Source organism: Giraffa tippelskirchi, chromosome 14, assembly GCF_054371585.1.
Source record: "Giraffa tippelskirchi isolate mGirTip1 chromosome 14, T2T-mGirTip1v1.2.pri, whole genome shotgun sequence".
NCBI classification, from domain to species: Eukaryota; Metazoa; Chordata; class Mammalia; order Artiodactyla; family Giraffidae; genus Giraffa; species Giraffa tippelskirchi.
The window spans coordinates 38,215,684-38,242,580 of record NC_137288.1 but is presented as its reverse complement, the minus strand read 5'-3'; the positions used below and the strand labels follow the sequence as shown (position 1 = coordinate 38,242,580).

The window sequence follows — 26,897 nt, the reverse complement described above, 5'->3', positions numbered from 1 at the left end:
AAGATCACCAAACCAAGTGACCTTACAAATTTATGGAGTTGAAAGAAAAAGGATATTACAGAATTAATAACAATTCAAATAGGTATCTAAACTGAATCAATCTGAAGCTAAGATTCTATTTTAATAAGATCACATTTCCTTCCTTCAAGCATTTTTATTTTGATATTTAGAGTACATGAACAGGAATGGTAAATAAAATGTTTGAAATGCTTTATATAAAGGAAATGGTACTGTTGGAAATGTGTAAGTAAGGGGTTATCAAGTTAATACTGAATGTGAAATAAACGACCCAATCAAAAAATGGGCCAAAGAACTAAACAGACATTTCTCCAAAGAAGACATACAGATGGCTAACAAACACATGAAAAGATGCTCAACATCACTCATTATTAGAGAAATGCAAATCAAAACCACAATGAGGTATCATTTCACACCAGTCAGAATGGCTGCTATCCAAAAGTCTACAAGCAATAAATGCTGGAGAGGGTGTGGAGAAAAGGGAACCCTCTTACACTGTTGGTGGGAATGCAAACTAGTACAGCCACTATGGAGAACAGTGTGGAGATTCCTTAAAAAACTGGGAATAGAACTGCCATATGACCCAGCAATCCCACTGCTGGGCATATACACCGAGGAAACCAGAATTGAAAGAGACGCGTGTACCCCAATGTTCATCGCAGCACTGTTTACAATAGCCAGGACATGGAAGCAACCTAGATGTCCATCAGCAGACGAATGGATAAGGAAGCTGTGGTACATATACACAATGGAATATTACTCAGCCATTAAAAAAAATACATTTGAATCGGTTCTACTGAGATGGATGAAACTGGAGCCCATTATACAGAGTGAAGTAAGCCAGAAAGAAAAACAACAATACAGTATACTAATGCATATATATGGAATTTGAAAGATGGTAACGATAACCCTATATGCGAGACAGAATAAGAGACACAGATGCATGGAACAATTTTATGGACTCTGAGGGAGAAGGCGAGGGTGGGACGTTCTGGGAGAATAGCATTGAAACATGTATATTATCATATGTGAAACAGAACACCATTCCATGTTCGATGCATGAGACAAGGGCTCAGGGCCGGGGCAATGGGATGATCCAGAAGGATGGGATGGGGAGGGAGGTGGGTGGGGGGTCCAGGAGGGGGAACACATGTAAACCCATGGCTGATTCATGTCAATGTATGGCAAAAACTATTGCAATGTTGTGAAGTGATTGGCCCCCAACTAAAATAAATAAATTTATAAAAAAAAAAAAAAATACTGAATGTGAAATCCTAATAGAACTTTGTAAATTTAATTATATCAAAAGACGTTCTCAATGGTGAGACTAGAAAGCATTTTATAAGATCTCTTTTGGGTTGAATTAATGGTATGTATGGCTATATACCATATGACTATGCAGCATATTAATACCACTAGATTCTTTTATTTGAAGCACTAAAGGATAAAACCACAAAAGCAAATTGAGAAGTAGGATATTTTTATATTCTATTCAAAATGAACACTTTCTAAATTCCTAGCTTATGCTGTCTTGTGAAGGAAAAAAATTCGTTATTAAAAACAAAGTTTATTTTTAAACCAACTTACAGTATTGGTATTTTCCACATCCACAAAGACTAGCATATTGCCTCCTCTGCCCTCCTCATCTTCAAGAGAATTACTTCGGCAGACAGTGGCTCGCACATTCAAAGATCGGCTGGTACAAATGACTGCAGTATGTCTTAATATTCTGTGACTAAAGAAGTAAAAATTACAAATTTAATCTAAGAACCTCTCCCAGCGTTATGATTCTTTAATTCCAAATAAAGCTTTTAAAACCTATTCAACTCTCAGGACCATTTATACTCGTAAAATAACAAAGACAAATACAATAATGTAAGAGTTTTATCTAGTGAGCCTAACTTTAGTTCTTTACTCCCAGTTTGGAAGAAAACTTCCATTTTATACATTTTACACTGTAGCCAAACTAACTGTATTCAGTTTGTATCTCCTAACTTGTCCATTTTCATCCATATATACAGCTACTTCCTGGAATACCCACTACTCTTTTGCCTATACCCTTTGACATTCAAATTCTGAAATCTTTACTTTCTTTGGAAGCTCATTTCACCACTACTACATTCCACAAAGCCTTAATGAATTGCTTTGGCCAGAGGACTCACCTTCTTAAGAGGAATTAACATTTACTGAGGACCTACAACATACTTTTCCTTACAAATATTGTATTTTTTTTTCTCATAGTAAGCCTTTTACGATATTTTAAATAGTCCAATAAATTTTAAAAAGTAGCACAATTATTCCACATTAATTCTGTAAAAATGACAATGGGATTAGCATGAAATACTTTGTTGTGCAAATATAAAGGCTAAAGCTCCTCGTGTTTTGATTTTTTCAGAGATACCCATAACACCACCCAAATTACTTGCTCTGCAAACACATAAATTTGGGTAGGCAAAGGAGGGCACTAGAGTAAAGGAAAAGTTAAAATAATTTTCTTTAAAAAGGATGACTGTAGGCCACCTGTCTTCATATACAAATGACACTCTTAATTCATTGTACCTGTGAATGTCATTATGATGTGGTAACTCTGACCATAGTACTTAGCTGTATCAAAAAACCATGAAATTTACAGAAAGAAGCATGAAAAAAATTAATGTAGCTTAATTTTTTTCCACTTTTGGCTACTCAGATTAGGGACAACCTCAGATAAAAACTTCATGCATAATTTGGTTAAGGGTAATTTCTTAGTAAACAATGACATATGGTTAACAAATAATAAAATGTCTATTTCAATGAGTATATACTTTCCTGGTGGCTCAGATGATAAAGAATCTGCCTGTAATGTAAGAGACCCAGGTTAGATCCCTGGGTGAGGAAGATCCCCTGGAGAAGGGAATGGCTACCCACTCCAGTATTCACGCTTGGAGAATTTCATGGACAAAGGAGCCTGGTGGACTACATACAGTCCATGGGGTAGCAAAGAGTCGGATACCACTGAGCAACTAACACTTTCACTTTTTTCATACATACGTATCCTCAATGCAGAGGTTAAATCTAAAAAATTTTATAATACTCACCGTATTTTAGGCTGCTTTTTAACGCTTTCATAGTAAAACAAAAAGTTAATTTCATGGACACCTTCTTCATCTGGCCCACGTAACCACATTGGTAGCTGAACTGAAGCTCCAGGTAGAAGAACAGTGTCAGGAAGGGGAACAGGAATCACCTCTGGCTGACTTCCTATGCCGATGCCAAAGTCCACAGAAGAAGCTGATGATACAAGTGCTGTACACACAGAGGTAGAATCTGTCACAACAGTCTTGTAAGCACTACAGTTCTCGGAAGCCGAGGGACTCAGCGGTGTTAGAACAGCTGTGTTACCACCAAAGGTAAAGAATTCTGGTCGTTTAGAAACAACCTTCAATCCAGTAAGAGGACATTTGCTGACATTGACAAATTCTACATAGGCTTTTCGGATTTCTCCACAGAGGAGCCCTGTAGGAAAATGTATAAAGAACACCTGCATTGGAGGGAAAAAATATTATTATATTGTCTGTTAAAAATTCTGAACCTCTACTGAAGAACACTTTAAGGTGCTGTTATTTCTTTACTACAGGGTTACAAGTATTTTATTCATTCTCTTTGATATCTCCCTGTGTATGTGGTTATTAAGAACTCCATTTTTAAAAAGAGGGTAAGACAGAGACCAATGTTACTCAGTAGCAGATTTCTTAGCTACATATTAAAGGTACAGCATCAACAACTAGAGGGCCGCCGGCAAAATTTTCACAACTGTGTAGATTATGGTTAAGACAAGCTATAAGTAATTTAACATGATTACATGAACAGTTATCAGCTGAAGAGCCCTTAACACTGTCAACTTAAAAAGTAGCTCATCTATTTATTTATACATCATTAAAATGAAGTGATACACAGTAGGTCTGAAAAGAGGAGAACATATAGAAGCATGATTCCATATCCATAATTTTTAAACCTGGTATCTCTGAATATCCTTAGGGTTTCCATAATCCAATGTGTGAAAGAAACCTGATCTGACTAACGGAGGCTCTTTAAAGCCTTTCCCATTTAGTGCAATATTCATGTGGTTCATTCAAGCTACATTAATGTGCTTGACAACCGGTGCTGCCACAAACCCAACAGGGGTCACAAAATGTGGAAGATAAAAACACACATGTATATGCATGGTTTCTAAAAATTAAAAAAAAAAATGACTTTCAACACATGCCTGGCCTCAGGATTTCAGATAGGGACTGTGGACCTGTACTAAAGAGCTGGAAATATGGACTAACAAAATCTTCCAGTAAGTCATTTGCATTTAAAAGATCCACAAGCATAAATGTCACAAGTACTCTGACAGAATCAAAGAAAGGAGGAATATGAAGGTAAGAGTATGAGGAGTAAAGTTACAGCTGGCTGTCCCAAAGGAGTTACCAAAGTCCAGGGGAAATACCTGTGTCTTTCAATCTAAGTTTGAATAAGACTTGATTATGGCCAAATTCTTAAGGAATCAGATAAAATCAGGGGAAATGAGAAGCTTCAAAAATGGACATGAGAAAATAAGGGATTAATGCAGAAATCCAAAACACAGGTTAAGAAGTTAGGAAAAAATTAAGCATAACATTATACTGAAAACACAGATAACATACTAATTAGCCAGTATGAAATAGCTTAGTCAAATAAGCTAAAATTTGTGAAGGAATATCAATTTTGAGTTGTTATATCAAAAACAACTGCATGAATAACCAGTGAAATAAGAGTACTGTAAAGATGCACTAAAACACACACCCAGATACCGTGGGTAAGGCAACAGCACTGGTAGAAGGGGAAGGGTGATGGAATAGGACCAGTGATAAACCATATGTAGGATACTGTGTATATATCTTCAGAATAAGGTTTTACTAAATATACTATGTTGACTCTAAGGAGAAAGAGTATATCTAGCCTTTACTTCAAATGCATTTCTGCTAAAAGTCCTCATAAAAAGTTGATGTTTTAGACAGCTGCAAATTTTAATGGAAAATAAGACCGAGAACCAAGACTTTCACTTCCACTAATTAATCCTCAAGATGTGTGATAGGTATAAACATAGTAAGTAAAAATGATACACATAAGGCTAGTCACTGAGATTTCATATGTAACATCAAGTGATCTGACATGATAGGCAAGTCTGGTTGAATAAATGTCATATACACAACATACTGCCTATAGTGAGAACCTGAAGGGCCTGCTCTTCTTTCTACTTTTCTATGTAAAACTTTTTTCTAATGAAATGTAAAAAAAATTAATAAGGGAAGAAGAAGTTTTGCAATGACACCGTTTTTTCTCCAACAGAACTTAAAAAAACAAAATATTTCTAAGCAGTAGATACAGATCACAGCTGTATGCTTTCAGTATGCCACACACGTGACAGTTAACACATGATACTTTAATTTTATCTTTTCTAAGCTTCAGTAATTTTCATGCTCACTCTTGTTTTGATTAAGAGACTATTTCATCAGATGTTGTAGACTGATTACTTTTTTCACTACTCCCTTAAATACTTCAAACTCTACGAAGTATTTCTGACATACAGTATTAGGAATGGGAATATTCTATGAATTTTTTACTAATATTAAGGTATACTATTACTCATCCAAATATAATAGAAGTTCTCTTAACTAAGTTAAAAATCTTAAATGATGAAAACCGCCATATGAAAGATAAACTATGTGCAAGTATTTATTAACCAGAAATGAGCACTGACATCAGTCTGTAAGTCTTCTACTTGCCCTACACAACTCTTTATTTATTATTATTATTATTGTGTCTCCTGCATTGACAGGTGGATTCCTCACCACTGAGCCACCAGGGAATTCCCCATACAGCTCTTTAAATGCAACGTAATTGTTGTTGCTGTTTAGTCACTAAGTCATGTCTGACTCTTCTGAACCCCATGGACTGCAGCCCGTCGGGCTCCTCTGTCCATGGGATTCTCCAGGCAAGAATACTGGAGTGGCTTGCCATTTCGTTCTCCAGGGGATCTTCCCAACCCAGGGATCGAACCCATGTTCTCATACTTGGGAGGTGGACTCTTTACCACTGAGCCACCTGGAAGTCTGCAACATAATTAAGCAAGTGTAAAATCTGGGTAGAAAACACGCAGCTCAACAATATCTTTTGCTCAACACAAACAGATATCACCACTTTCATGAGCATGTTACCTATCCCACCACTATAAGTATCGGATTAGTACCCATAAAATCATCCAATGAGAAAAAGGAAGTAACACCCAATTAAAAGGCATCATGTGGACTTACAGAAGAAAAAAATCCCATGGACAAAAAAAATGAAGACTAACCAACCTTATCAGTTATCAAAGAAATGCCATTTTTCACCAGTCTGATTTACAAAAGTTTAAAAAAAAAAGATAAAAAATAAAAACATGATAGTATCCAGTATGGCACTGACACGAGGCAGCGGCACTCTCATTCTGAAGGAAAAGTGTCAATTCTGAGAGGCTTGCTAAAGGTAATTCTGTGGTACATTGCACAATTGATCCAACAATTTCATTTCTAAAAGTCTATAGCCTAAACTAGAGCATGGACAAAATATATACATAATGTTTACTGCAGAACTGTCAGTAATGATGAAAAGCCAGAACCATACCCATCAATACATAAATGACTAAAATACAGTATAACGTATCTAAATAAAGACATATCTTATGCAGCTGTGAAAGAATTTTTACTGAATGAAAACAAAAGCCAGATTTTGTTGATAAAGGCAAAAAGCAAGTCACAGAATAAAATGTGCAGTATGACTACTAAAAATATATACACATATACAAGGAAAGGTCTGAAAAGAGAAACATCAGTTTGGTATCACTGGCGCTTTGTGAAGGTGAATGACTAAGCTTCTAACTCCCCTTTCAGGGAAATCTGAAGATGTAGAAGGAAGAACTTCCTTACAAGGTTCACACTTACACTTCATGGCCGTGCCAGTGGCCTGCCTCTCAGGTAGACATCTGATTCAAGGTGGGTCACAGTTCTCTCCTAGACACTTGATATTTGTAATGAAGTGGCACAAAGACCCAGAAGTTGTCAGACTAATAAAGTTGTATCAAAATAGGAGTTTGGGATGGACATGTACACACTGCTATATTTAAAACGGATAACCAACAAGGTCCTACTATATAGCACGTGGAACTCTGCTCAATGTTATGTAGTAGGCTGTTGGGGGGGGGATTTGGAAGAGAACGGATACATGTATGTGTATGGCTGAGTCCCTTTACTGACCACATGAAACTATCACAACATTGTTAATTGGCTATAATCCAATATAAAATAAAAAGTTATTTATAAAGTAATGCTTTCTAAAGGTTTTACAAATTTCCCAGAGCTGCTGAGTCCTTATTCTTCCTTGAGCTTACTATTCTATGATGCTTTATAGTTTCCACGAGGTTATTTCAAAATCCTTTGAACTAAATAATAGGTGGAGGGGGGCGTTAATACTACCTAGCATCACTTTCTATCTTTTGCAGCTAAAAGACTGCATGAAGGCATGACAGTGTGGGACACAAAGAAAGTGAAGTGAATGTTGCTTTTATTCATACATCTATCTATATTGCTTAAATATTTTATAAAAATTAACTCCTGTGTTATTTTTATATCTTACCCAGAAAGAGCCACTGATTTTAATAACAAAGTGTTCTTTTAGAAGCTTTTTCCCAACTTCTATTAATATTTTGAGGATTATATCTTATAACCTGGCTGTGACTTAATGCCAATTTGCATGATTATCTTGTCTTTGTGAATTATATCTATTTAACATTAGCTTACCAAGAATTTATTTTTTTTCACCGTCGCAACTCGAGAAGAACCCTGAGCTTCCCGCCGCAACTCCTTGCCAAGAGTTTAAAATTGCACTTCAATATATCAACAATCTCAAAGTCTAAAATTAATCTATCCAAAATATCATCCTCACCTTAGAGATAAATTATTAAGCCCATGAAATTTTTAAAAGTGAAATACCTCCAATAGTGGCATTTCCTCAGTGATTATGGGATCTAGACGTCGATCAGGACCATATTTAATAGACGTTTTCTCTTCTTTTGTGTTGTTAAGTCGAGGACCTTGAATTTCTAAATCCTGTCTCCCTCGGACTGACATACTCAAGGAATGTTTTCCTGAAATAAAAAACAATCAATGCCCTAAAATAATTTGATAGGTTAACTGACATCAAGTTAGCCTGAATATATAAGTACTGTATGTTTCAGATGATTTCTAGAAGAACTCTAGACAATTACCAATTAACATGGTTAAGCAAAGAACTAAGTGTATTTTATGTGCATGTTTAACCACATCTACTATTGCATGCTGCTTAATTTCTCATTTTCTTAGGATTTACTTACTTTGCAGAAGGACTGCACATCATCAAATGGGAAGTTTCTGAAACGTATAATTAACCAAAAAGATCTATCTGACAGAATAGCTACTCATATTCAAATATATATACTAATTTGAATTATTTCTAGATTATAAATAACTACTTTCTCAACAGACTTAACTGTACCTTCTCAATAGACCACACAAAGAAAATTATAATATACATAGCTTTCTCAAAATTAAACTCATTTAATATGCATATGAGCTTTTCCCCAAAAGCTTCCACACTGCACATAGGTGTGAAAATAGTGAAGGCAGACAACTGCATTTCCTGCAGGAATACTTAGAATCTATCGCTCAGTCGTGTCCAACTCTTTGTGACCCCATGGACTGTAGCGTACCAGGCTCCTCCATCCATGGGATTTTCCAGGCAAGCGTACTGGAGTGGGTTGCCATTTCCCTCTGAGCAGGAATACTTAGAGCCTTTAATATGCTGAAGATCACTGTGATATGCCCAGACCAGATGCATAAGGTAGCATTGCCATTACCTCATTTGACCCAGATCCCTACTAGTATTTTACACTAAAACCTCATTCAAATTCTACTATAAGGTACCATTTATTTTAATAGTTAATTCAGGGTCTTCTCCCACTAACATCATAAAAAATTTATAAATTATTTATTAATGCATATATTTGGTACCTTGAATGAAGTAATTAGCTATAATTTATTGACAATCATAACTTTGTGGTACAAAATTAAAATCATAGTTTAGTGGGAAAGGAAAGACGTTTCAAAAAGTTTTTAACACTCAGTTAACTTACTTATTTAAAAATTGGAAATATTATTTGTAAAAGAATTTTCTCTGGTGTTTGTCAACCAAGAATTATACATGTAGTACTAAAATGCAGAATACTATACTTTTAGTGGCGATTTTTTGTTTTATAATTTTTGAATTCTTATAGATTCATTCAATTTCGGTATACATTCCATAAAAATGTTTTACTAAATTACCCTAGATACGCAAGCAAGGAGAAATTTCAAACTGAACTTTAAAAGAACCAACAAATTTTCCAAGTGGTCCCAAAAGATTTCTCAATATTAATAATCAGCTTTTATAAATGCTAAATTCAAGTCTGCTGACTATTAATTTGTTAAAAATAGACAACTATTAAAATGAAGAGACAGAAGAAAGGAATTTTATAGTAAACTCTCTCTCTAGTCTTGTCAACTTAAACTCAAAAAGCAACATATTACAAAATAATATGAGAATGGTTTCCTGAAATTAAAGGAAAAAAAAAAAGGCAAGCTGTGTTAAACATATATCTGGTAGTTTTACTCTTCAAAAATTTGTAAAACTTATCAATTCTGGGGCACCAAAAATACCAGCTTAACTCTAAATCTTTCTCTTTTTACACAACAGATGACAGAATTTTATGTCATTTCACATTCAATGATGTGAAAACACTGGTCCTTAGTTCACTTTATGTTTTTATAAATATTCAAAAAAAAGAATATCCTAAGTCAACCTTTATACTGGCAGTAGACATCTCAACCAATGGTTAGAATACATTAATTTAGAATTTACTAAATGTGGATCAGTAACAAAAAAGAAAAATACATAGGGTAGAACCATAGAATTATCAAAAATACATCAGAAGGGAATAAAGTTGTTTTTTTTAAGCGATGGCAGAGTTAACAATCCAAATTATTCATTCTTTCATCTGATTAAATGTCTTTATTAAAGGTATTTTAAACCTAATTTTAAAATATCTCATTTTTCAATTTATTCTAAGGAGATTTACTTATTAGCTTCTAACTGTTCAGCAATGCTATAGCTTTACCTGTGTGACATCCAGGAAGAGCACCAATGCCATCTACTGTCACGGAGCCCTGAATGGTGCCAAGATTATACACAACTCCCAGAATATGCAGCTCCCCTATGTGATGGGGAAAGAGCTTTAGCCTTGCCTGTGGAGATATTTAAGTCACTCTTATTATCTGTTTTCACAATATCTTAAATAGTGCAACACCTAAATTCTGTAATGTTACAGAAATAAAAGCTCAGACCTGTATTTACTTTAATTCTCAATTGATTTCTCCTACTGGAAAGCATTTTCTTCAAAAGAAACTTTCTAAACTCAGTATATAGGCATTACAACTTTTAATAAAAACCAAGATATTCTGGCCAACCAAATATCATATGAAATTACAACACTCAACCCAAGAAGCAAGCAAAACCTTTTTTCACCAGGCTTCTTAGGAAATTAACAAACTAAAAACCACTGCAAACCTACTTTCCCAATCTATTTCCTTCTGTGTAATTCCAGTTTCCTAAGATGATAAATTTTAATTTTTAAGAAAACTGGAAAACAAACTGAATAAACAGGCTTTTAAAATCTGTTGTCATCTTACTTTTAGAAAGGCGTGACAGAAAAGTAATAAAGTAATTACCACTTTAGATTCTTCACTATTAATTAAGAATTCTGAAATAACTTCCATTCCAATCATTTCAGGTTCACCTTTTACCTGAAAAGCAAATTATGTAAAATACACATTCCAATGAATAAAGTATCAGATTATTAACACTGCTACATATCAATACTTAGCAACAATGACAATAGCTATAGTTAGCATTTATTAGGCTTTTACTATGTGCTAAGCAATATACCAAGTGAACAACATAACAAAACAGAAACAGTTACAGATACAGGGAAGAAACAGATAGTTGCCAGAGGGGAGGTGCTGGGGGGAAGAAAGCAATAGGTGAATGAGATTTAAGAGTACAAACTTCCACTTACAAAGTAAATGAGTCAAAAGAAGTGTACAAAGTGGGGAATATAGTCAATAACTCTAACATCTTTGAATGGTGACACATGACACCTAGACTTATGGTGATCCTTTTGACAGAAATAGCGAATCACTGGGTTGTATATCAGGTACTAATGTAGTGTTTTAAGTCACCTATACTTCAAAAATACAGAACAAATGAACAACCTCATGGAAAAAGAGACTGATGTGTGGTTATCAGAGGCAGGAGGTGGGGAGGGGGCAACTGGATAAAAGCAATCAAAAGGTATACACTTCCAGTTATAACATATAAGAAACAATGTAAAGCATAATAAATATAATTAATGCTGCTGCTGCTGCTGCTGCTGCTAAGTCGCTTCAGTCGTGTCCAACTCTGTGCGACCCCATAGACGGCAGCCCACCAGGCTCCCCCGGCCCCGGGATGCTCCAGGCAAGAACACTGGAGTGGGTTGCCATTTCCTTCTTCAATGCAGGAAAGTGAAAAGTGCAAGTGAAGCTGCTCAGTCGTGTCTGACTCTTAGCGACCCCATGGACTGCAGCCCACCAGGCTCCTGCGTCCATGGGATTTTCCAGGCAAGAGTACTGGAGTGGCTGCATGTTATATAAGAAAGTTGTTGAGAGAAAATCCTAAGTGTTCTCATCACAAGGAAAAATTCTATACTCTTAATTTTCAACAATAAGCATATTATCATACATTTTGTAATGAGGGAAAATAAGCATAAAAAAAGAGTAAGTTCAGCTCCCTAAACAGAAACTGCTGAAATGTTATTACAGCATCTGTTAGACTATTACTGAAACATGCTTATTACAAATACCTTTTAACAACTTACTAGTTCTTTAATTTCTTCATTATCCTTTCCACTGACATATTTAGGTTGAAACTTCCAGAGCAATGACAAATCAGTCAACAAAAGTGGAACTTTCAAAGGGTTTCTAAAAGCCACTTCCACTGTTATTGGTTCTGTAAAAGAAAGGCCTAAATTAGTAATTTTAATAAACCCCACACATCACCGTATGCTTCAATTCTCTGAATATACCCTGCTTTCAAAGCTCTGCATTTCTGCCTAGACTGTCCTTTATCACTTTGTAAATGTGTATTTATTTAGGATACAGTTTTAAAATTACCTTCCTTAGAAGATTTCCCCCATAATTTTTCTGTACTCTTATTCTCTCTTCTACATTCCAAAAGCACATTGAATATTCCTGTATTAAAGTCCCCAATGCTTGGTTTTATAAATGCAACTCACTAGGTAAAGTACTCAATTTACTTTTGTATCCTCAGCCTCCAGTCATATCTGGCATGCAAAAAATTACCTTGAATATGCTGTAAGCAAAACAAACAAGTAAAAAACCATGAATAAAAATTCAAGTGTATCACCTTCCACAACTGCAAGGGGAAACCTTGAGTTATCTGAATAACTGTTCAAACAATATTGTGTGGGATGGAAGCTGGATGGAAGGACTCCTCTGTTGACCACAGACACCACTTGTTCCTCAAGTTCTCGCCACTGCTGAGAGGATTCAGAGTCATATTCTTGATCAAGACTTACATGAGTAGCTGCTTGCTTTTCACCTTAAAACAAAAAGAAAGAAAAGTGTCACTATTAAATACACATATTTATTAACACCTGCCCACAAATGAAATATATTTTAAATAAAAATCTAAGGTATCCAAATAAACATATATACCATTCTTGCCTATTTTCAATTTTATCTGAGAGAAAAATATTCTCTTATTAATTTTAGCCTAATTGGAACTCAACTTGTAATACTAATGCTCTTTTCCTTCTGACTCTGACAGAATATATTTTCTTAGTGTCCACAATTTTATATGAAATACTTCAAACATACAGACAAAATATGGAAAATATTATAACAAATACTTGTGTATCAAAATTTAAGAAATGTCAACTTTGTTATAAGAAACCAAATTTTATTAAAAAAACACAATAAATGTTACAGATGGAGCTGATTTCCTCTATCTCACCTTCTCCAATTCTCTCTCCTTCATCTCTTCCACTGGTACCAATTCTTCCCAGAGCTATTCCAAAGTTGAAGTATAGCATGCACATTCATAATTTTTGTTTTTACTTTATCAAATATGAGTGTATATATAAATAACTCATAGAACTAGCTTATATGTTTGAAGTTTATATAAATGGAATAACATTTGATCCTTCCTTCTGCAACTTTTTTCACTCAACTTTATGTTGTGGGTATTATCCACATTGAAATATATAGAATTCATTCACTCATGTCCTACATTACGAAACCAATACATGAAGGTACCAAAATCTATCAATTCATTCTGTTTCATTTTTTTTTTTGCTACTAAAAACAATGCTGCTACAAGTACCCTGATAAATATTTTAAATAAAATACTAAATTAGCTCTCAAAAAGAAACATAATAAGCTCCAATTAAAAAGGCTTAGAATTACAAAGTTTAGTTTAACATGCATAAAGACCTTTAATATATTTAAACTTTTGGCCCAGTATTGCCATTCTAAAGCTCAATGCTAAGGAAATAATCCTGTATTTTAAAAAAGTCTCACAACAAGAATAGCAATTATATTGGCAACTGTTCGTTGCATCTGTGTACATTTGAAATTTTCCATAATAAAATGTTAAGACAAGATTCATCCACAAAGATGTCCATTACAACTTAGATTTCATATAATCAAAAAAGATGGACACCATATAGCAAATATTAAAATACTTTATATGCACTGAATAGAATTCCTTACAACCATTAAAAATGTTTATCAATATTATGTAATCTTTATGAGAATTTCTTTATATTAAGTGAGAAAAGTCATTATACGTACAGCTATTTTGTTGTTACTGTTTTCAGTTTTTAAAGCTGGAAGGGAAAGCACCAAGGTAGTAGGTTCAAGTGGCAGGATGACAGATGATATGGTAAAGTTGTTTACTTTCAAATATTCTTTAACAATTACACATTATTTTTTAGTGGAAAAAGATGAAATAACTTCAAAGAAAAAGTCACTAGGTAACAAAGCCAAATTAAACTTTACTAACCATCTGCTGGTCGTCTGTCATGGCCAAAGAAAACCCGGGTTGCTGAACTGTTAATATATGGTAAAGGAAGCTGCGGTAAAGGGCCATCTGGTGAGAGCTGACTTACATTCTAAGAGAAATACAAAAGATGAAAAGAATTTTTGAGAAAACTCTTAGCCGTCCTCATTTTTAATACACAAGGTATTAAAGGCATGTTAAGAAAGAATATTAAGAATCACTAGTTTTACTTAATATATGAGTCATACAATTTTACGAGGAAGACCTTTAGATATATTTATTTTGGTCAAAGAGAATCTCTTTAAGGTTACTCAGCAAGTTAGTTCTCTCTGGATGCTGAAGCTCCAAATATTATTTTTATATGTATTTTACTTCCTGGACTCATTATAGCATTCTATCTGCCAAAATTCTTACCCCTATGATTTCAAATTAATAAAGTAAAAAAGGGTAATTATATTCTGCAGGACAGATAAAATATTTACTATTCATGGACCTTGAGGAAAAAATTACAACTTTCCATTTTGTCCACAAAATAATGCTTTAAATTTGCTATCCTCCTGTCTCAGTGAAATATTTTTTCTTCCTATTAATTTTTCTGTATTACATCAAAGTAATGTCTACCTCTCACAGATCCATATCTCATCTTTCATAGGAAACAAAGAGGAATGTACTTTTCCAAAGAAGAGGACGATAACCCAAATGCTGTAAAACCAGTTATAATTCAAAAATACATAATGAAGAAAACAGTCCCGAAAGCTCGTGGTATTTTTTAAGATTCCAAATACAGCCACAAATCAAATGTTTACTATAATATTAAAATTCTCTTTTATGAGAACTGTAGAAGTGCAATGTAACTCAGATTTATGACCAAAAAGCCTAGTCTGCTGTACTTTATTATGAAAGATAATTATATGTAGTCTAATAAAACCACTTATAAGACTCTTACTAGATAGCACTGAAAATGAGTTTTGCTGAAAATAATGACAAATATAATTTTAATATCCACTCCTGAAAATAAGTATTCACCTTGTAAACATAAAGATATTCTCTGAGGAAGGCCCCTTGTTGAGCAGCAGATTGTTTACTTTCATTGATTAAAATATGCCTGAAAGCAGACACAGCATTGTCCAGTTGCCTGAGAGTGTAGGACTGTCGCCCAATGGTGAAGTTAATATGATCCTCTGCAAGAGACCAGCCTTTTCCTTTGTAAACTTGCATGGCTTGACAATAGCAGCGTAAAGCATGTTTTTTCTGTAAGAAAATATATAAAGCAAAGTATTACAATCCAAATTTCTCTGGCACTGAACACACACACACACATACACACAAAATCAAGTAACTAGTAATGAGTTCTTCTAACAGAGACTGGGATGATGAAGAAAATGAAACTAAACTTTGCAATGATCACTAAAAACCAAGAGGTCCTAAAGCAGACAAGCAGCTGCTCTGTCCAAGGGTAAGAAGTCTGAGGAGTCAGGGATAATACTGACTTTGTGAAAAACCATCTGGGAATTTCCAGAGCAGCAGCACGTGGAGTCATAGATCAGTAAAAGACTTGCTGTTAGCTTGTAGCTGAGAGCTATCTTGTGAAGTTTAAATTTGGTTAGTCAGCTCTCTATACCACTGCCCTGGACTGAACAGTAAAGTGTGTTCTAATTCTACATATATGAGTATGAAGATATATGTGTGTACATGTATTTGTTGGTCTTTGATAGTGACAGAGTTTGGCATTCTTTTCTTCTGCCTAAGGCAGCATCCTGCCACATCCATGAGTAGGTGTTAGGTTTTAATTACATATCAATGCCACCCTCTGAACTCAGACAACCTCCATTCTAAAAATGGGATTTGGTATTCCTGGCAGCTCAAGACCCTGCCTGCAACGCAGGAGATCTGGGTTCAATCCCTGGGTCGGGACGATCCCCTAGAGAAGGAAATGGCTACACTGTACTCCAGTATTCTTGCCTGAAGAATCCCATGGACAGAGGAGCCTGGAGGGCTACGTCCACGGGATCACAAAAAGTCGGACCTGACTGAGCGACTAACTTCTTTTCACTTTTTCACCAAGAAAAAGGTTTCTCTCCACTAAACCTTTTGCTTCAGAGTAAATTCTTATACCGACCCCACTTCCAGGGTAGATTAACAAAATGTGTATCATCTTCAACCAGAATTGGTCAATTTTTCTTAGGAAATGTTTTCTTGATCAAGAGGTAATAAAGGCAAATCATCTGCCACTTGATAGCATGCAGTGAGAACACAGTCTCTCCTTTGTGATACTCCTACAAATATACCCGATTTGAACCTCAGGACGAGGAAACATCCAACAAGCCTAAATGGAGGCACATATCTACAAAATAGCTGGCCTATAGTCATCGGAAGTGTCAACATCATAAAAGTCAAAGTACCCTTCTCACAGGATCCTTCACTATACAACTATCAAAACTTGAATAGGGTCTGAGGATTAGACAGTAATACTCTATTAAGTGCTAAGTTCTCGATTGGCATTGTTGTTTTACTGTTGTACAGGAGAAAAGAATTTTGTTTCTAAGAAAGAGGAAACATATCGTAAAGTATTGGGAGGGTACTGGGGCACCAGGTAGACAACTTAATTCCCAAATGGCTCAGGTAAACAAAAGTTTCTGAACTGTACTTGAAACTGTTTTATAGGTTTGAGATCATTTCAAAATAATTTTTAAGTGATGTTTCTTAAAAACAAAACAAAACAAAAACCCCAATCTCCATATTGCATTTAAAAAATTAACACAAATACTGAATTGTAAAAACTGAGAGATAGAGAGAAACAATAAAGTGTGTCTAAAAGTGTCAAGTTCAAGTGCATTTTTTAGGATCTCTTGGAAAAGCATCTAAAGAGATTTAAGAGGTAACAGGGATTTAAAGTCTGCCTTTTAAAGTAAGAAAGATCGTCCAGGGCATACTGGGCATAAACAGAAACACTTTCTTCAGCACTTTAATTTTTTTTAATACTGATTATAATGTTGGCTCTTTCTACATACCTTTTACTTGTTAATATTCTTAATGGAAAAAAACTGAACTATACACAATTTCTGGGGACAACATAAGCAATTCAGCATGAACTTGCAATCACAGAGGACTGAAAAATGACATCACTATATACATATAATCTCCTCTATGCTCCGCACTCATCTCTGTCAATAGCCACATCTGTTTTTAATGAAAATGTCATGAAAAGTTTTGAAGCTTCTCAGAAACAACTTGGCCTGAGTCAGAATTATGTGCACAATGAGCACCTTATCTTCCAAGGAAGATACTCTTCTTGACCAACTTCAATGGGATATATATTTGCTTTTCTAACAGGTCTGCATATTTCAGATTTCTACTATTTGAGAAAGCAATCCCCTGGGTTCAAGGTATATAAGTCACAAAATAGCAAACCAGCTACTCTGGAATCATTAACTCCTCAAGATAACTACAGTTAAAGATGATTATTAGGCCAGAAAGCAAATGTATCTCAACCTACCAGGATGTAGCATTTTTAACCTGCTATGCACTTCCTAGAGGCAATATGTCCTGTACCTTTAGAAGGTAAATACAAGATCCAATGACATCATAACCACAAATGGAACCATTCACAAAAGTGGACAAAGATGTGGAAAAATTATGACTTATTTTTAGTAAATGACACAGAACCATTCCTAGTGGGGTATATAATTTTTCTTCTGCTTAACACATTTTGTAGATTTCTTTAATAGAACACTTTTAAGCAAAGATAAACAATGGGATAGTATGTTTCAGATGCATTTGTACTAACTATGGAAAATGGGCTATGAAAAATTAGAGTTTTTTAATTTTTTTCCTCACTTCAGAACCTGAGAAATTCTAATCATAAAGTACATAAAATTATTATAAAGACTTTTAATTTCACAACTATTTTTACAATTTTGTATTTAATATAAAGCAAGTTCACGTATTTTCTAACTTCCCATTTTCCAAAAGTAGAGGAACTCAATCTTGAAAAGTTGATTTTTAAAAATCATGACATTCTTCCATGAAGTTGAGAGTAATTTTGAATACCTTTCCTTCTTTGCACCTTTGAATTAATACTGGCATGTTTTGGTTATCACAGACTTTGAAAAAGGAATGCTCATAAAAATTCATATTAGTTAAGTTCAAAAAAATCCTCATACTCCCTGACTAGATTAAAAAATTCCTTAAAAGACAAGACCATGTTAGTTTTACAAAGTGTAAGCTCAGCTCCTAGCAGACTGCTTGGAATATACAGATGATTACTCAGCCCACATTATAGGTATACTTATAATAAACCACCATGGACAGAGAAGCCTGGCAGGGGTCAGAGTCATGCAGTCCATGGGGTTGCAGAGAGTCAGACACAACTGAGCACACGTAGACTCAAATGACCATATCTCAGGTGCTATTACCATTCTCGGCTCAAGAAAGCTCCCTCCAGCTAATGTTTAAAAGGACTATCGGGGGCCAGAGAATCGCTCCAAATTAATAAAGATCTCTTCCAACCCAGCTGCTCCCAGGGAGAAGAGATAGATGACTTCTACCCATTAAATATTTAGCAAATACCATTAAGGGATACTCTAAGCGACAACAGAAGACCAGAGTTGAAGTAGGGAAGGTTCAATCACCTTTAAGAAGAATTAAAGTTACTTAAGTATAGTATATCTGGCCTTCACATATATCATTTAGCCTCACAGAAATTTGGGCAAAATCACAAATTTTATAAATTAAAAAAAAAAGGTTCAAAGACATAACTTTAAAAAGTCAAGTTGTGAGCACAAGGTCAAGATTTAAACTCAGATTTGTTTAAATCCAAATCTCATGTCCTTACCAATGTAACACATTACCTCAGAACAAAATTTAGTTTATCTTAAGAATTTAAAATAAAAAAATTGACAAATAACATATTTATAAAATAAACAAGTTACAACAAATAAAAATAAAAATAAATAAGAAATTATCTTCTTTTTAAAGCAACCGCACTCACCTGCCCTGCTTTACTGAACCGGTGGCCTGCCAATATCATATGAAACGCATATTTTCTAACCATGGGACTCTTCATGTTTATAAAGCAATGTGCCGCCTGTTCCAAAAGAAGTGCACTTCGAAGATCAGAATCCTAATGAATGTTTAAAGAAAAAGAAGGTTAATTTCACAAAATTACAGAGTTAATTAGTGAAAAAACATTTTCTTTCTTAAAATAATATAGAGCATATTCAATATTTAACTTAGTAGTATCTGAGGGCAGAGATCAAGAGACAATCCAGTCATGATGATTCTTTCTACCAATAAGCACAAATTTAAAAAAAAGGTCAAAAAAGCCTCTACCATGAAATACTTTCTTTCACTTTACATAAAGCCAAAAGTCTGGTTGTGATATGCACCATGTAATAAATCTGTGAAGAAATGCAATCCCTTTTCTTTTTTTTTTTTTTTTTGAAACAATACAAATTTATTCTCTCTTAGTTTCCATAGGTCAGAAGTCAGGTTATACTACTTACTCCAATACTTTGGCCATCTGGTGCAAAGAGCCGATTCATTGGAAAAGACTCTGATAATGGGAAAGATGGAAGGCAGGAGGAGAAGGCAGCAGCAGAGGATGAGCTTAGAGAGCATCATCGACTCTATCAACACGAATCTGAGCAAATTCTGGGAGACAGAGTAGGACAGAGGAGCCCGGCGTGCTGCTGTCCACGGGGTGGCAAAGAGTCGGACACGGCCTAGCGACTGGAGAACAGCTCAGGGTCTCCAGCAGCTAAAATCAGAGCACTGGCCAGATCTGTGGTTCTGAGGCTTAGGCTTTTCTTCCAAGCTCATTTATCGTTGGAAGAAACCAGTGACTCGCAGCTGTAGGCATGAGCCCCCGTTTCCTTGCTGTCTGTCCGCCAGGGGCCGCTCTGCTCCTGAAAGGCACTTGCATTTCTTCTCATGTGGCTCCTCCCACCTTCAAGCCAGCAGTGGTTTCTCACGTCCTTCTCAAATTTCTACTACTGCTTTTAAGATGTCCTGTGATTACACTGAACCCATTCAAATAATCCAGGACAATCTCTCTATTGTAAAGTAAGCTCATACTGTCTGCAAAGTTCCTTCTGTCACTTAAAATAATGTATTCATGGATGTGATATTTCATTGTATTCATAGTCCTGGAAATTAGGCCGTGGGATTTTCGTGGGGGCTATAATTCTTTCTATGACACCCTTGATGGGTGATAAGGGGAGAAGGAAAATGATTCAATATATTTTGATGTAAGATTTTTCCTTCTAATACATTAACTTGCCTTGTCACAGTAGAAGTAGTCTTTTTTTTTTTTAACGGTTTCAATAATCACAGTTATTTATTTACATGGTTTAAAAAATCAGCTGCTACTGCTAAGTCGCTTCAGTCGTGTCCGACTCTGTGCGACCCCATAGACAGCAGCCCACCAGGCTCCGCCGTCCCTGGGATTCTCCAGGCAAGAACACTGGAGTGGGTTGCCATTTCCTTCTCCAGCAATCCCTTTTCAAATGGCAAAAAAAAAATTATAAACTGAGAATTTAATACAGGTACACTGACTTAAAACAGAGTGCAAAAAAACAGATTCATATCTAATTTCTTCTGGAAACTTATCTGTGACATACAATAGCCTATTTCTATTCATCCAATAAAAGAGGAAAGCTAAAACAGAATGTGTGTAGATTAAATAATCAAATCTGTTACTTCATCCTCTATAAAGGTTTACTATACTTAAAAGGAATTCTCAGTTTTGCTCTAGCTTAAAACAGCCAAAATAACTGCTTTTCATTAAAACATCCAGAAGGTTTCCCCTTCAAAGATTATCACCTACTATTAGTGTATTAGTAAACGGTACAACTCAAATTAGTTTCCACTACAAGTGACTTACAACCAACAGAGTCTACAAAAACCACATTGTACATTTATAGCCTCACCCATAAGGACAATCTTTCAACTGACAGAGCCATCATCACTTGACAAATAACTGAGAAAGTACTGAAGGTTGCTGATCAAGCATCAACAACATTTTCACCAAACTTTCTCTAGCTTTTCAGCTATTCTCAAGCTGAACTTACCATGCCCTTCCATGTGTTCTGCTGCCATTATTTCCCCAGGGAAAGTTGAAAACAGAAAACATTGACTTTAAATGCAATAATTTCAACAAATTATAGTCACATCAAAAAGTGTTCATAAGACTATTGATCACTGCAACTATCTCCATAGCAATTATAAAATTATATTAGAGCGGAAACATCTGAGGAAAAGCATTCAGTAAATGGTAGAAATTATTACCTATTTCAGACCCCCTCATAACAAAAACTAAATCATCAGATGATTTTCTTAGTTAATTAGATCCAAAAGCTAGTGAGTAGGAAAATTAGGAATGTACAGTTAACGAGAAGTTGTTAACCAAGGCATCAGAATTACTTGGGGAAGGTAGGGTGCTTACTTTTCTTTTTTAGGAAAATGCTTTCTTCCTAAAAAATTTTTAAATATAGCCTCTTTTTCCTTTAAGAATAAATGTTTGAAGATAAAAAGGAAGTATCTTTCTTCCTCACTTCATGCCTCATCTGACTGACTCAGGGATAACTACCATTACTAAAATGCTGCTGGCCTGTGTCATTTCTCTCATTCTCTCTAAACAGATGTATGTACTTATATGTTAAATGCCACAGTTTTGATACTCATACTTTCTTATACAGAAATGGTATTACACAGAGAATTATCTCGTTTTTTACCTTAGTATCATCAACATCTTTCCAAAACATCTACATCTCTCATTTCTTTTAAAGCCACATTGTATTCCATTATATAAATGTATAATTTATTAATATAGTCTCCACTTGATTTAATATTGTCACAAACTTTTACTACTACAAAAAAACTCTTCCATAAACATCTTTTAAAAATATTTTTAATAACTATACAAATATTTTTATTAGACAAGTTTTGGAAATAGAAGTGCTGAGTTAATGAAAGCTATGCATATATTTCAAATTCCAATCAATATATATGTATATCGGTATAAAAAAGGTCATACCAGTAAAAACTCCCAGAGAGTAAGAGTTTACTTTCTATTCTACTCAGCTGAAAAATAAGTTTTAAAGATTTTTTACCTTTTTCATAAAAGAAAAATAATATTTAGTTCCTCAACTTAGACTTCTTTAATAGCAAGGCTGTTCATCTACCATATGTTTAAGGGCCTTTGTACTTTTTCTGCAAACTGCCTGTTATGCCCATTTGTAAATGGGTTTTTGTGATTATCTAGTTTGTAAGAGCCCTTTGTACACTTAATCAATATTAAGCCTTTGTCATACATTTGTAAATAGTTATTTCCCAGTTTTTCTATAAAAGAGTCTATTCTTTAGTAGTCAAACATACTATCTTCACTTTCATGGCTTCAAAATATTGCACCAAACTAAGAAAGAATGTTATCATTTCTAAATTTAAAAAAAAATGCTCTTCCATATTTTCTTCTGTGTGTGTGCATGTGTATGTTCAGTCACTCAGTCATATCCGATTCTTTGTGACCCTATGGACTGCAGCCCGCCAGGCTCCTCTGTTCATGGAATTTTCCAGGCAAAGAATGGTTGCCATTTCCTATTCCAGGGGATCTTCCTGACCCAGGGAACAAACCCATGTCTCTTGCATTTTTTACAGTGGCAGGCAGATTCTTTACCACTGTGCCACCTGGGAAGCTCCATATTTTCTTCAAGGTTGTTTCATTTTTTCATATTATAACTTAATCAAGCTATAATTATATTATGCAATGAATAAGATAGGAATCAGCTAATCAGGTGTCACAACACCATTCAGTGAATAATCTAACATTTCCCACTAATATGACACAATGACAGCCAATCATATGTAGCATTTAAATTCTCATGCTATTCTATTACTTTATCATTAACATCTAGAACAGGTAGATTCCCTCTATTTTGGAATTTAGGTTTCTCAATGGAGTCAGTTTAAGTCCAATAAACTTCTCAAGTTTATTCCCAGCAATGCACACACATCCACACATGCACACACACATGCACACACAGAGCATAAAAACATCTTTAATTTTCTACAAAGCTTCATTATCCTGCAAAACTTGGTGGGCAGCAACCCTGGACATTCTGATTAAAATAAGGAATCTACACTAGATAATTTTGGTGGTGTATAAACAATTCTAATGTACATCAATTGAGAACCAGGACAGTAAACCCTCCACCGTCTCCACTTTAACTGGATTGTTCAATGCAAGAAAGACCTGGAAGTCCACAGTATATATTAACTTAGCTGAAGCAAAATGTGCCTCCCGCGTTCAGTAAAGCTGCTTTTTGAGAGTCGATTTGTAGAGATAAACACTGCAGCTTTGTTCTTTGTTTAGTTCCTGTCTTACAGAGACACCTAAAGTAGGAAGACATTGCTTTGAAACCAAAAAATGGCCCTGAAAAGAATGGTAACTGTCATCAGTGTTGATGGAAGAAAAATGTCAGAATGTCACAGAGGGATAGTTTTATCAAGAAAGCAGAGGCTTTGGACACTTGAAGTATACAATTTTACTTCAGTGGCAGTTCACAACCATGCTATGGCAAGGCCATCACGCATGCTCTATAAGGAACTGAGAAAAGAAAAACCCCATGCTGCCACTTCAGCAAGAGCTCCAGTCTGTGAATTGCCCACAAACAGTTATAAAATTACTTGGAGTAGAGGCTTCAGTAAAAACTTTCATAAAAACACAGCTGATAAAGACAACAGTTGTACAAACTTCACTGAATCAGATCTCAAGGATGGCATGGTACTAAGATTTTTTTTCCTTTGCATAACTGTGAAATTAATAGGAAAGGTGCTAACAGCTGACCAACTTACCACAGGAAGAGAACAGTTCCTCCCAAGCTAGAGAAACTTAAGCTGATTTATTTGTATTTAAATGGAGTTAACACACAAAAGGCATTATATGACTAGACAGAAATACAGACACAAGTAGGGGGAGAGCATCATGCTTTAAAGCACCAAATTTAGACATACTACCTATGTGCTGATAAACGTGACATGTTTTATCATTAAGCTGCATTTGCTCTGCCATGCTGAAAATCCGAGGGCACAACACAAGAATAAGATACACTTGCCCATAAACTTACAGTGCAAACAACAAACTCAAAGCTCAACTCTTTTCATCCAGGCCTCACAGCTGTCAAGTACTATAATGATATTAACAAAAACTAGGAAAAACAATTCCTGAGTGTCAAGTCTATGGGACTCAGTTCTCTACCCTCAGGATAACCGCATTTGTTATTTTATACAGCTTTTCCAGTAAACAAAATTACAATAAATATAAATTATTAGCTAAAATTTAATAATCTTAAACACATTATGCCTAGCAGTCTCTACTTTCAAGTTACTTCAAAGAAATATCTGAAAAGCACAGTAGAAAAGGCCACTAAAAATCACAACTTCCAGGGAAATACACACATTCACCCCTATCTTTCACCCCAAAGCAGTAAAAGACAATGATAAATTTTCTAGAATTTCATGACAAAATAAATCATCCAGGTTTGAAAAAGGGTTAAAAAAAAAAAAGTTAGGAAGAAAGAATAGTGAAAGAAAATAATGTTACAATGAGACACAAGAATCTGCTCTAATAAAAGAAATTTTATTCCAAGCTTCTAAACCATAATCTCCTTTTACAGTCACTGGTAATTCCTAGGCTGAAAAACATGGCCAACATATTCAAACCTAAGTTAAGATTATTTATCAAAAGACAACATCAACACACTCAAGAGCCTATACTCAGCTCTATCAATAGTTTAATGTCTGACAACTGTTCGTATTGGTCAATGTCCACACAGTATCAATTATAAAATATTTTTAATATTATCCTTTAGCCTACTTAGTTGTATCCTGAAGAAACCTTTTCAGAATGAACGGTTCAGCTCTGTAAATCATATACCATGTGTCAAGCCCAGTGCTAGGCACTAGGGAAAAACAAAGGTGAAAGCAACAGTTTCCTATCCTCAAGAAGCTAACAGCTTAAACATAAATTTTCAATATATGATATGTCACGTCTCACAGCATATAAGAGGGCAGGACAGACACATTGAAGACAACCTGGGTTCTATATGAAAGATCTGACTGATATCGGAACCAATGAATTGAGGTGAAGAAAAGATGAAATGGGACGAAGTCCAGAAGGACATTAAGGACATGAACCAGGATAGTAACAGGAGGGATTTTAAAAAAAGAAAGATAAGTGAAATATTTGAAGGTTATAAAAAGGACACATTTAAGAAGTTAAAAAATCCTCTAACTGTGTCACCAACAGTATAGAAGACTATAGGAGCATCTCAAATATTTTCTGCCTTGAGCAAATTAGGAGCTGGTTAGCTATAATTTAAGATCATGATTTACAAAGTATTAAGTTTAGTTATTGATATATGGACTCAAAGGTGCATTGGAAACACTCAAGTAGGTGAGTCTAAAAGGCAGTTGGTCATTCAAATCTAAAGCTCCAGGCCATTCAAATCTACAGCTCCAGGGATGGAGAGATTTGAGAGTGAAAATCGTTAACTGTAAATAGATTACACAAAAGTAAAAAGGTACAATGGTCCAAGGATTAAACCCTAGGGTAAGTTAATATTTAAGGGGCAAACAAAGGTGTTTGTTTTTTCTGTTCTTGAGCACTCATCTAAAAAAAACATGTCTTTAATCATATTACTGCCATTCTTTACAAGCCTATAGTCAATGCAACTTAATGTCTGTTGGAAACCTTAAATAGCAGCTATGAGCCAGTTTTTCCTGCTTTCGAAATATTCATAATATAGAATCTTTAAAATGCTTAGGATGATTTAACAAGTTCATATGAATGAAAACAAAAGTAAAAATTCCTGAATATTTTTAAGTATCGATTTTACATCAGGAATGATGTATATGCATGTTGCTTTAAATACTGTTATCCATAAGTCAAAACCTAATTCACAGAAGACATACAATGCATGGTTGTAGTTAATAATCATGTAGACTTAAAATGTGTAAATAAAATAAATCCTGTTTACAAAACACTGCATTTAAAATTAATTCTACACATTAAAGTAGCCTGGTTATAAATTCCAAAAAAGAGACCCCCCCTTTAATTTCGTTCTGCATACCTTCTCAAGAAAAAAGAAAATACTTTTAAAAAAATATGAAACAATACTAATTAAAACAAGTACTATACAGTTTTAGTACCTCACTGGTCAACCGTATTAGGAGAGCTGCAGCCTCTGAATATTTGCCTTGGCTTTTTAAGATTTCAGCACTAAGCAATACACATCTTTCAGCCAATACCATATTCCTAAAGAAAAAAAGTCAAGAAAAACATAATTAGCACTACAATAATATTTTAGTACATCACAGTAACCATGAGTTCAACAAAAATTTCCAATCCTAAAAGAAATCCATATTCTTGCTTTCCACTTACCAAAAACGGTTAAATAAAACAACTTCAAAGAATTCTCTTAACTCATCAAAACTTTTTATCATTGTATAATTTTGCAGTAAGAATACAATATAAGGAGACTTCCCTGGTGGTCCAGTGGCTAAGATACTGCACTCCCAATGCAGGGGGCCCAGGCTTGATCCTTGGTCAGGGAACTAGACCTCACATGTCTCAACTAAAGATGCCATGTGCC

General features: G+C 34.8%; 1 protein-coding gene across 29 annotated transcripts in view; it reads right to left on the bottom strand.

Annotated features, from left to right (window-relative positions):
* Positions 1-26,897, bottom strand: part of TRAPPC8 (trafficking protein particle complex subunit 8) — an 87,688-nt gene that overhangs the window by 23,207 nt on the left and 37,584 nt on the right. For 28 of the 29 annotated variants that reach the window (XM_081562604.1, XM_081562620.1, XM_081562624.1 and 25 more), the window contains 11 exons: positions 26,455-26,560; positions 19,238-19,369; positions 15,274-15,498; positions 14,251-14,359; positions 12,592-12,786; positions 12,044-12,174; positions 10,857-10,931; positions 10,247-10,373; positions 8,049-8,203; positions 3,096-3,538; positions 1,606-1,753 (listed from right to left, as the gene is read on the bottom strand). In XM_081562604.1, coding sequence (XP_081418730.1) covers positions 1,606-1,753; positions 3,096-3,538; positions 8,049-8,203; positions 10,247-10,373; positions 10,857-10,931; positions 12,044-12,174; positions 12,592-12,786; positions 14,251-14,359; positions 15,274-15,498; positions 19,238-19,369; positions 26,455-26,560 — 1,846 coding nt within the window. Of the gene's footprint in view, positions 1-1,605; positions 1,754-3,095; positions 3,539-8,048; positions 8,204-10,246; positions 10,374-10,856; positions 10,932-12,036; positions 12,175-12,591; positions 12,787-14,250; positions 14,360-15,273; positions 15,499-19,237; positions 19,370-26,454; positions 26,561-26,897 lie in introns of all 29 variants that reach the window. The other variant, XM_081562602.1, reaches the window with a different exon arrangement.